Source organism: Gymnoscopelus braueri, assembly GCF_963280865.1.
Source record: "Gymnoscopelus braueri genome assembly, chromosome: 12".
Classification (NCBI taxonomy): Eukaryota; Metazoa; Chordata; class Actinopteri; order Myctophiformes; family Myctophidae; genus Gymnoscopelus; species Gymnoscopelus braueri.
In genome coordinates, this window is record NC_137614.1 from 23,069,741 (window position 1) to 23,082,352 (window position 12,612).

At 43.2% G+C, this 12,612-nt stretch overlaps 1 protein-coding gene across 1 annotated transcript in view; it reads right to left on the minus strand.

Annotated features, from left to right (window-relative positions):
- dnajc5ab (DnaJ (Hsp40) homolog, subfamily C, member 5ab) overlaps positions 1-12,612 on the minus strand; it is a 31,402-nt gene that overhangs the window by 6,317 nt on the left and 12,473 nt on the right. Inside the window, exons 2-3 of the mRNA XM_080444195.1 lie at positions 3,348-3,512; positions 89-302 (exon numbers count right to left, since the gene is read on the minus strand). Coding sequence (XP_080300321.1) covers positions 89-302; positions 3,348-3,454 — 321 coding nt within the window. The 5' untranslated portion in view covers positions 3,455-3,512. The remainder of the gene's footprint in view (positions 1-88; positions 303-3,347; positions 3,513-12,612) is intronic.

Below are 12,612 nucleotides of genomic sequence, written 5' to 3' on the forward strand. Positions count from 1 at the left end.
TCTCCAAACTTTTACGTCATCTTTCCCTCCATCTATTTATCCATCTATCTATATCCGTCCCTCCCTCCGTCCGTCCCTCAACACATACCTTGGCCCACCAAGAGGACAATACAAAGTAGGTGTTGACGTTCTCCTCTCCAAACTGCTCGGCGACGTAGAGGCCCAGGGAGCCATACTTGTCGTAGATGTTCCTCTTGGTGCAGTCGTTCAGGATGGCGTGGGCGTTGTTGATCTCCTTGAACTTGTCAGACGCTTCCGGGTTGTCAGGGTTCTTATCAGGGTGGAATTTCAACGCCAGCTTCCTGAGAGAGAGAGAGAGAAGGGGGGGGGGGGGGGGGGTAAGAGGAAGGGATGGAAGGACGAATTAGAGGGAGAGATAGAAAGAAAGGAGTTAGAGGAAGAAATGAGGGTGGGGTGGAGGGACAGGGTCAGGGAGAGGAAGGGGGTGGAGCTAATACTCTTCTCTCCAACAACTGTTTTCATTCATAACCTTTTGAAAGGAAAAGTTATGCTGGACGCCGGGGATACGCCATGACACTCATGGGTGGCAGACCTCGCACCGGAAGTTCGATGAAATACATTGCAGTGGATGGAGCCGGCTGGACCAGCTCCTGAACAAACACTATTTCTGAACAATTGCGACCTTTGTCATATAATCGGTTCAGGAATATATAAGAAGACATTTCACAGGTTGTTCTCTAATCGCTTGCTTTTTGATGTGCACAGTACATCATTTTATTGAGGCATCTAAACAGCAGGCAGGTATCGTTTCTGTCTCGGAGGTATCGTGAGATTTCGTTGCCAGACAGGAAATGGGGGACAGTCTTGCGACACTTTGGCCGTTCAGAAACATACTTTGTACTTTTTAGATACCTCTATAAAAACATACAGTGTACACATCGAAAAGCAACACAGCAGAAAACAATGTGTGATATGTTTATTTTCCTGAGCAGAGTACTTTATAAAAGGTCTCAATCGTTCAGAAATAGTGTTAGTGTTAGTGTTCATAAACTGTCCAGCCGGCTTTCATAGGCTCCAATGTTATTTCACTGAACTTCCGGTGTGAGTCTGCCACCCAGTGCGACGAATCTGCCGGCTGGAATTGCAGGATAGAGAAAATGATGTCGGCGTCTCTTCCTTTTAAAGTAAATTCCTTGTTTTATAGTCGGAAGTGCTGCATGGATCCAATGGCTCACTCAACAGGTGCTCTTTAGTGGAACAGGTAGGTATACTGCACATAAAAACAAAGAAGACCAAGAAGTCCTGCTTGATTTTAAATGGTCCAGTGGTACAGACAATACCAAGAAGTCCTGCTTGATTTTAAATGGACCAGTGGTACAGACAATACCAAGAAGTCCTGCTTGATTTTAAATGGACCAGTGGTACAGACAATACCAATAAGTCCTGCTTGATTTTAAATGGACCAGTGGTACAGACAATACCATGGCACTCTGTGACCAACGCAAGTTGACTCTCCTCTCAGGTCTTCCATACGGGTCTCTGATGGAAGTCAAGAGTCCACATCAGCACTCTAACTCCCTCTAGTGGCTCAAACCAATAACTCTGTGTGCCTTAGTTACCTGTAAAATGTCTTGACGTCCTCTGGTGTAGCATTATGTGTCATGACTTCATGACTCTGATCAAAGCCAGGGATAAGTATTATGTGGTTGTAATAATTACGGAGGACATCTGTATTTTTTAATCCAGTGTGAATCGGCCAAGTCCGTAATTTGTAATAATTCCAGGGTAAATGACCTACCATATTTCAGCAAACACTGAGGTCATCGGATAATAGTAGTCCAGTGCGACAGCGCAGTCATTTAGGGTCAAATTTTGGTTTTAGCATGCTACGTTGGAAATTATGAATGAGAGTTAACATCATTTTGGATGCAAATTTGGCTCATCTCTCTACACAGCATGGACAGTGCATGTAATTATGGGAATAATAGCTTAATCAGAATAAAAATGCCTCATGTTGCCTAAACACTGATGGCCTTTGCAGACAGGGTGCGATTTCTCGCACGGAAAAAACGGACAACATAATTTTTTTAAAGAACACATGGTTCTCTATGACCTCAAGCACACCGGCTCCGAATTTGCGCCTGCGGCGGTGCGTGCCAATCGAATCGTGCGTCTTTTCGCATGCGGTAAAAACTGATCGACCAATCGCACCCTGTCTGCAAAGGCCTTTACATTGGAAGAGACTGGTCCAATCTCTAATCTGAATGATTTCAATCAGATGATTGTCAATGTACGCTAATTCAGACAGTGTACAAATAGAACCTTTGAGGATAACGTCTGTAAATTCAAGTAAAATACAGACTTTGCTTGTCCCGTGAATGCGCCACACAAAACACAGACATCGGGAGATCATTTATAAATTACCAGAGGTCCCAAGATAATATTTAGGGCTAAAGATTAAATAAAATTAAACATTAGTCATGTCTTGTTTACTTAGCACCTTCAGGTAGAGCTGCTCCAGTATAATAATAATAATACATACAATTTATATTGCGCTTTTCTGAGTACTCAAAGTCGCTTTACAAAACCGAAAACAAAATAAAAAAACTTTATTACGAAAAAACTAGATTAGAAAATCATTCAGATTAGAGATTGGACCAGTCTCTTCCAATTTAAGTGTTTAGGCTACATGAGGCATTTTTATTCTGATTAAGCCATCATTCCCATAAAAGAAGTAAAGGTAAAAAGAAAAGGGTGAATTAGGTAGGGAATGCAAGTCTGAAAAGGTGGGTTTTGAGTGTGGTTTTAAACATGGCGAGGGTGGGCGCAGCTTTGATGTGAGCTGGGAGTGAGTTCCATAGGGAGGGGGCGGCCACCGAGAAGGCCCTGTCACCTCAGGTTTGTTTCTTTGTCCTGGGGATGTCAAGCAGGTTGGCATCACCCGACCTGAGGGAGCGGGAGGAGCGTGGTATTGGAGGAATTAAGAGGTAGCGGGGAGCCTGGTTGTTGAGGGCCTTGTAGGTTGTGATTAGTATTTTGAAATCTATTCTGTGCTTGACTGGGAGCCAGTGGAGGTCATGGAGGACTGGTGTGATGTGGTCCCTGAATCAGGTTCTAGTGAGCAGGCGGGCGGCAGAGTTTTGTACATACTGTAGTTTCTTGAGAACCTTAGTGGTGACACCGTATAGGAAGCTATTGTAGTAGTCGAGTCTGGATGTGATGAAGGCATGAATCTTCCTTAACGTTTGCGGTTGTACTCTGTGTGTTACCTCTAACATTTGTTGATGTCCTCTGGTGTGTGTGTGTGTGTGTGTGTGTGTGTGTGTGTGTGTGTGTGTGTGTGTGTGTGTGTGTGTGTGTGTGTGTGTGTGTGTGTGTGAACTTACCTGTAACATTTCTTGATTTCGTCTGGTGTAGCATTCTTGTCGACTCCCAGAACGATGTACAGCGAGTCTCCTGACGTGGAGAGAGACCTCTGTCTCTGCTGATCCATTGCCTCTCTCTCTGTCCTTTACTCACTCTCTCACTCCCTTGCTCGCTCAGCACCTCACCTGTCAGATAGAGGAAAAAGAAGCAAGGTTAGAAGAGGTTATTGTTATTTTAGTTTTAAATCGTTTTCTACGTGACCATATCAAATACTACTAGTCTCTCAGGCTCCCATGGATCATGACTGCAGACTTTTATCCTTATAAATATTGTCATTATAGTTGTTACTGATATTATTGTTGTTGTTTAAGTTCATGTTCTATGTCTCTCTCCCCCTCTCTCTCTTTCACCCCAACACGGTTGAGGCAGATGGCTGCCCAACCAAGATCTGGTTCACAATTCTTCCTGTTAAAAGGGACGTTTTTCCTTGCCACTGTCGCAAAATGTTTGCTGAGGGGGTAAAACACTGGGTCTCTGCTCTAGATGTAAAGTGTCTTGAGACAACTTTGTGTGATTTGGCACTATAATAAAATACAAATAAAATTGAATAATACGGCACGCTTGCTTTAGTCACTTTAGTTGACACGAAATAAAGTCAGTGTGGAGGGCACACAATGGCCCCTTTGTCCACTGTATTCCCTCATACTGCAGTACCTATGACTGCAAGCAAGCAGGGAGTGGCTTGAGGCAGAAAGGTGCACAGACCGAAGCCATCGCACACCTTTCCTACTCTGCTGGCCGTCCCAATGTCGATTCTGCCCTGTGTGACTACAGTGCATCCGCTGCCAGCTTAACGGCGATACAACAATGTCCCCCATTCAGTGTCCGTACCTTCTAAACAAAACAGCAAGGCATAGTACATTCCCACCTTGAACAAGCTGTGTAAAAAGGCCAAGTAAGGAGTTGGTCTGAGGAGGTTACTGGAAGTCAACTCAGCCAGCCAACACAAATACAACGGCACTAAGTCGACAGTGTGTGTGTGTGTGTGTGTGTGTGTGTGTGTGTGTGTGTGTGTGTGTGTGTGTGTGTGTGTGTGTGTGTGTGTGTGTGTGTGTGTGTGTGTGTGTGTGTGTGTGTGTGTGTGTGTGTGTCTCTCTCTCTAGAGAGCTTATTGTAAGCATGGTAAGCTCAACCAGACTGGTGAGATACAAACAACAGACAGCTCCACAGCTAACTGCAATGCAAGTAGAAATGAGAAGTGTTAACTGAGACCACAGCTTTTATTTTCTACAGTGTTATTAGACTGTCTGCTGATTCTTGAACTACAGTTCAACTAGTTCAGCTATAGCTCAAATATATACGCATGGGAATTTGCCATTCCTTTGCAGTTTCTGAACATACAAAAATGCCCCCAAATGAATACATACTTTAGAGATTATATGTAGGATAAATTATGAAAGTTCAGAAATATAATTTCATTAAACATAAGCATATTTGAAATACTGTACATAAATACATATTTCAGTATGGGGAATATATGAAGAGGATCACTTTATGATCAATTAACACATGGTATTTAAATGTGCCTAGATACACATATACACACAGTTCCATAAACCAAACACATTACTCCAAAGAGTTCAGAGCACTCCATCAGCTGCAGTGCAGGCAGCACTCGTGGAGCTTTAGTAGGGTTTAGTGCCTTGCTCAAGGGCACTTCGGCAGAGTTGTTGGGCATTGTTGATGTAGTACTTTTCACCGTCCAGTCACCAGTTTACAGCTGGAATGCACCATCAGTTGGGTGCCTGGTATGAAATTACCAGTCAGTCAACCAGCCTGATATTCTGACAGGCTTCGACTGAAAGTCAGACCAACAGCTTTATTGGCACTGCAGGCAGCAGACGATTGCACTCACTGTGGTTAAAGTGTGGCAATATTGAATTCACCAATATGCTGTATATTGCACAAATCAACATACAATATAGATTTGTATTAAAGTTAAGGAAAACTACTACTACTACTTCAATGCACTAGTTAATGTTGGCGTCCTGTCACGCCTACAGTTAGTCCAAAACGATGCCACTCGCCTCTTAACAGGGGCACGGAAGTATGATCACATCTCCCCGATTCTTGCCTCCCTCCACTGGCTCCCTGTTCGTTACAAGATTTCAGTTTAAGAGTTTTAATGTTTGTTTTTAAGTCTTTAAATGGGTTGGCACAAATGTACGTATCAGAGCTTCTACCTCCCAATAACCCTACAAGGGTCTTGAGATGTACTGACCAGTCATTTCTCCTGGTCCCACAAACAAGGCTGAAGACTCGGGGGGGATAGATCATTTTCCGCTGTAGCGCCCAAACTGTGGAACAATCTTCCACCCCATGTTAGAGCATCTCAAACCTTGCCTGTGTTTAAATCAAGTTTGAAAACTCACTTGTACTCTTTGGCTTCCGTTGATTCAGACTGAGTGTTGCGGTTTCCATTAAGCTATGTGTCTATGTGTTGCACCCTCTGTTTATTGTGTATTGTTCTACTCTTAGTATTTTTTGTAAATATTTGTTACTGAGTGTACAGCACTTTGGTTCAAAGTTTTAAATATGTTCTATAAATAAAGTGGATTGGATAAATTAGGTTTAATGTGCCTTTCAAGAACGGGAAAAGGTGTTGCCAAAATAATCTCCTCTCCGGTGCTTCCACTTAAACCCGTGTTATTGACAAGTCTGTTTGCAGTAAAGACACATGGAGGTACAATGTTACACTGTACGATTAAGACATAGTAGAGGAAATGTGACAATATCCAAGCATATCAAATATGTATCAACATTTGGTCCATAAATAAGGTAGGTTAGGTTGTCCAGCACTGTCTGTGGTGTACATTTCACACAGAGAGCACTCATAGCCATCATATTTGTAGAGTAGGAGGCTTTAAAATGGAACAATGTGCTGTAATAGTGTATGAGTTGGAGCCGGTCTGATTCCAGCCAGGCAGGCCTTTTGTTGGTATTTAGACCAAGGTTTGAGCCAGTGAGTGGTTGGAGGCTAACCTGAATTTAGCTAACAAGATGTCAACCTGGCTTTCACCTACACACTCATCAACCCATTAAGACCTGAGGCCGATTCTACAAATGCCTTCTAAATCGCTGGTTCTAACGTTTTCGTGCTAAGGACCATCTGAAAAGGTTTTGTGCCAGGGACCCCTCCAGAAGAGAAGTTTTGTGTAAAAAAAAAAGAAAAGTTATTCAAAAAGTTTCAAACACTTTTTTTTAATAGCAGATGTACAAGCTCACAGCGTGGCACAGAGTGACGCTCTGTGATCTGATTATCCTAAGAGTTAAAAAAAAAATGTATGTTGCTATATAGCTAAAATCTAAATGACAGATGCTTTCCTGGTTTTAATAGGTTAATCTGACAGACACACGCGCGCACATGCACATGCACACACAGTAAGAACAAATTACGAAAGAGCGAGATAGATACAGCATTTTTGGTTCTCCTCCAGATACATCTCTCAATAGTAAACAGTCAACAGTAGTTGCTTTTTTTAACCACTTGGTACTGGCAAGAAGGCTAATCTTATCTAATTGGAAGAAGAGCTTCCCGCCTACATTCAGTCACTGGGTTAATGATGTTATTATGAGTCATCTTAAGATAAAACATGATTCAATGAGAGGCTCAGTAGCCAAGTTCTACTCCCTATATAATGGGACCCATTTATTCCTTGTGTATGTGCAGGGCCTTGACAGTAACGCTAATATCATTGAATTGACCTGTTGATTGGGCTCTACAATGGTTGGCCATTGGCCAATTTGAGGGTGCTTTGTGTGGAGTTGAGCCAATATGCAGAAGTGAAAGAGATAGAAGTGACATTAGAAGAGAAAGTAAGACAGAGGTGTTGTCACATCCATGTGAATAGGACAGAAAGAGACAGACTACATGCAAACATCCTCCTCCGTGTGCAAATATAGTTAATACAGGTCTGTCTGAAGCAGCCTCTCAGTATTTCATACACACGCGCACGCACACACACACATGCATACATACATACATACACACACACACACACACACACATTTAAAATGGCTTTACTGTGCTCTATCCTGATCTAATAAGCCTACAGTACTGCGCTTGCTTCATAGAGGATGTGGAGAAAATAGTGACTGACTTGTGACCGACTTCCTTACGGCTAGTAGTGATGTCAGTTGAGTGTGTGTGCGTGCGAGCGTGCGTGTATTTCTGAAAGCCATTAGTCCCTGGTCATTAAAGTCACCAGATGGCCGCTATCACCATGGAAACCCGGCATCGCCAAAGCAACACACATGACACCACACCGGTTTAACACCTCCCTCTCTGTTCCCGATTAACCAATGACAACACAGAATCAGCCTACCCCCGACTGGGATTAACCAATTGCTGTGGGCTATCACTACCCCAAGGATTATCCAGTATGTGTGGTGAATAATCACATCCGGACATCCCAGTGAACATAAGCCAATGAGATTCCACCTTACTGAGCCAGCAGCCAATGAGGCTGTGTGTTAATAGACAGTCATGGACTTCATTCATAAGAACTAACTGACTGGAAGAATTAACACAGTGGAGTGAGTAGTAGGACAGCATATGGTCTATATGTAAGGTGGTGTGTCTGTCACACACACACACACACACACACACACACACACACACACACACACACACACACACACACACACACACACACACACACACACACACACACACACACACACACACACACACACACACACACACACACACACACACACACACACACACACACACACACACACACACACACACACACACACACACACACACACTCTTCCTTGCTAGAAATACTTTCAAATCTGAGCTTATTAGAGGCTGTTTGAGTGTTTGTCTGTGTGTCAGTGTGTGTTTGTAGCTAGGGCATCACTTTATAGTTCGGGTTAGCCTGCATTTATCGTGTGGCATTTTATCTGACTTAACACATTGAGTGCCAAGAACGCATGTATGCGTTCTCTGCGTTCTTTTGAATCCATCACTTGAGTGCCAAGAACGCATAGATGCGTTTAAAAAAAAAAAAAAACATTTTCTTTTTAAATTTGACCCAAAGACCAAGGAGATATGACTCACAGAAGATTTAAACTCCCATCCACTTCCTTGTTAACTTAAAACTTAAAAATTCTGTATCTCGGCTCCTGAGTACTTTTTTTTTCTCAATGGAAAACCTCTGGCATAAAACAGCTAAAAAATCTGAAATAACTCTGGCATTCAATGTGTTAAGAGTCAGATCATGGTTTTGTGCGAGGAAATGTTTCTGTGCGAGTGGTGCTTTAGTGGTGGATAGATTTGGAGCACTGCCACTCTATTGTCCTTTTGAATTAAGAATTACTCACACACAGGAGAATTGGGAGCAGTGCCTTACAGGTTGAACACACACGCACGCACACACAGCCACACACAAACAGTTATTTGTTATGTTAAAGTAGTCTTATCACCAGTAAGAGAGCACAAGAAAAGGGAAAGAGTGAGTGTGTGTGTTTATTGTCATATGCATTAAAAACAGTGCATTCCAATGCAATGAAATACTTGTGCTCTTTCTGTGTGTGTGTGCTCTTTCTGTGTGTGTGTGTGTGTGTGTGTGTGTGTGTGTGTGTGTGTGTGTGTGTGTGTGTGTGTGTGTGTGTGTGTGTGTGTGTGTGTGTGTGTGTGTGTGTGTGTGTGTGTGTGTGTGTGTGTGTGAATAATTAATCGTTACAAGCAGGCTGGATAAGATGGTGACAGGTCATTTTACACTCCATTACAGGTTTAGTATCACAGACTGATAGCCTATCCTCTTACTTACTGTAGGAGGTACAGTCCGTAGGGGAATAGATCTACTCCAATATAATAGACATATGGTAGGCTATTTTTATAATATAAAATGTTGTAGGGAATACATCATTTTACATAATAAAAAATAGCATAGTATGAACTACATATATGATACTTTTTGTTGTCCCATATCCAGCCATTGATTTCTGGGTGAAGGGGTGATAAAAGGATCAAGAGGGTGTTGAGCTTGTGCTGACTGGTCTGCTGATACAGCAGCTGACCAATTAGGCTATACAATGCTATGTGAGGGCCGTGGGGCGCAACTCCTCTCAGCACTACTCGGGCTGTTTAAGGCAAAACGTTGAATTCACATCAGCAGCAGTATTTCGCTACTGCGTTCTGAGAAAGCGATGAAGTGCAACGCATTGTCTGTGGAGCCTGCAGTACCACCACGGGCACGGCCCAAGAAACCATCATGCCAGAATGAAATGTTTGGGACAGGGGAGTCTGGTGCAAGGCTCAGGTCCTGGACCTGGTGAGACGCAGGAGAAGCCCGGCCAGGAGGCCATCCACAGAGCCTAGTCCCTCCACGTGCCAGAGCCTCTCCTCCCCAGTCCCGGCAGAGTAGTTCCAGAGAAGCGGATTGAGTGGCCCGTCTTTCCCTAAGAGGACTGACCGTGGGTAGCTACTGTGACGTAAGTCGGGGGCTTGATCAACCCCGGCTGGGTCACCTGGGTGAGGGTGTATGTTGCGAGACCCGAAACACCTGACCCCAGGCTACAACACTGATGATACGTCCCAGTTGCATGCATGTGGCGTTTTTCTTTATTATGGAGAGGAACATCTGCCGCTTTCCCCACCACGGCATGAGGTGGAGCCAGCAAAAAAACGGAGTGGCAAAGTTGAAATAAGTTCAACTTTGCCGGTGCCACTGTGTGGCGGGACAGAGTGGCAGCCAACCAGAAGCATAGAGCGATGGAACTAGTATTGATAACAAACGTAGCGTGGCCTAATTCATACCTAAAATGTATAGAGGCCATTTACAAATAAGCTGCCAGAGATGAGCACCTGTCTGTGAGCTCTGCTGCCTTGAGCTGCTCGGAGCAGCGGAGCTCTCCCTGGACCACAACTCACTTATTTATGAGGGTGTCACTCATACCCATTTTATTGCATTTTGCAAAAAAAATGGAGCGATATACTGTAAATCACTGCCTCTGCTGGTATGAATTCAGCTTAAGCACTTACTGTACCTTTTTCCTTTACTCCGATACCTTCAGGTGGTTAATATAGCGGCATGCAGCATTTTGTTCAGAGTGACCTTTTCCTGGATGGGTTGCCATTCATTGCTGACCTTCGTCCGCCCATAGCTGGGACATTGGTTGAAAGGAGTTAGGGCACGTCCACACACCAGTGGTCCTACTTGCTTCTTTGTCACTAGGGCCCACTGGTGCTCTGAGTTCTGCTACATTTTAGCCTAAGTCCCCAAATAATACCCATTTGCCATGTGCGGTCAGGAGGAAGCACTATAGAGTCTTGGCAGTAGAAAGAGTGTCACCATGTGCTGCTGAACTTGTCTGAAATTCCAGTTTATAAAAAAACATAATCTCCTGGGAATTCTCACGTCTACAGTCACACGCACACCCATCCCTCAAGATATGGACCAAAACAGATGATACACATACAAAAATACATAGAAGTTAGCAGTGCATGCACATCACTCAATCATTGGTTTACCTATGATCCTAGATTATGATTTCTATGCATTTGATGTATTACCTTGTGTTGTCCTTGCTTACTGTATATCGCTCTGGATTAAGAGCGTCTGCTAAATGCCTAAATTGTAAACACACACACACACACACACACACACGTATGTTTTCTGTCTATATAGTGTGTGTGTGTGTGTGTGTGTGTGTGCACGCACGCACGTGCATTTGCATATACGTACAGTATTATGAGTGTGTGTGTTTGAAAAAGAGTGTGTGGTTTCTATGTTGTGTGTCTATGTTGTGTGTGCGTGTAGTGTACAGTTATGTGTGTTTTCTGTTTATAATGTGTGCATTAGCACGCGTGTGAGTGTGTGTGCATTTGCTTGTACAGTTAGTTGTTTGTGTGTGTGTGTGTTTGTCTAAAGGCTTTTCTGTTGCTTTAACCTTTATTTGCCCAGGGAAGTTTTGTGGAGTGACAAAGCTCTTTTACAGCAACACCCTGTTTGACAATCAAACCCTGACCTAGGATCTGTCCAGCAACAACCTTACCTGATACACATTTTTAACAGAATGTATGGATTTATTCATGTTTTAGCCAGTGAAACTGTATTGTTCTCATTACAACTCTGGGGAAATTTAGGGAATTAATGGATCATTAGTCAGCATTACTGACAGGGTTAGAACCTGTCAGCTGCTGTCTGTATGCATGCATCTCTCTTTTTCACACACACACACACACACACACACACACACACACACACACACACACACACACACACACACACACACACACACACACACACACACACACACACACACACACACACACACACACACACACACACACACACACACACACACACACACACACACACACACACACACACACACACACACACACACACACACACACACACACACACACACACCTTTTGATCAAATATGTATAACTACGGTATACATGAGTCACACTCAAATTACGATTCATATCCTGATACAAGATACATCATGCATAACAATTTGTATTATGATATAGTGTAATATTCTACAGAATTGACTGAGAATCGATAATTGGAGAAACAACAAAAAAGTACAAAACCACACATTCTGTAAGCAAGCACACAGGCAAACAATAGTTTCACTCATATCCTACTGCGTCTCTCTTTCTCACATACACACACAATTAGGTCACTACATCCAGCTGTGCCCTCCCTGCTTCCAGTGAACATCTGTCTCTCTGCACACAGTATAACTACAACCCAGCTTCCCTGAACACTGTCTAGTCTTTATAATTATATATATCCCCATTTCTATTCTCCCTCTGTCTCCCTTCATCTCACTCGGTCTCTACGTCCCTCTATTGCCTTCCACCCTTTGTCTCTCTCTAGTCTACACAGTAAAATCCACACAGTGTTCATTTATGCATTTGAACTCCAAGAGTACAAAACCAAACATTTGGTTACATTTGAGCACTCCGGGTTAAATTAACACTAAGGATTTGACTGTGTACTAGGTTTTGATGACTTCCATCAGCAATATTTAAAGGCATCAGGAAGTGAAACGATGGTTTATTTACATGTTACAGAGCCAGCTGGGATGGATGCTGTTTTGGCTTGGCCTGGCCCCGACTTAACAATGTAGCTGGTGTTTTACAAAGTTTGTAGAGAATAAGTCCACGGTACAGCAATAATGACTCACCTAGTATTGTGTGTGTGTGTGTGTGTGTGTGTGTGTGTGTGTGTGTGTGTGTGTGTGTGTGTGTGTGTG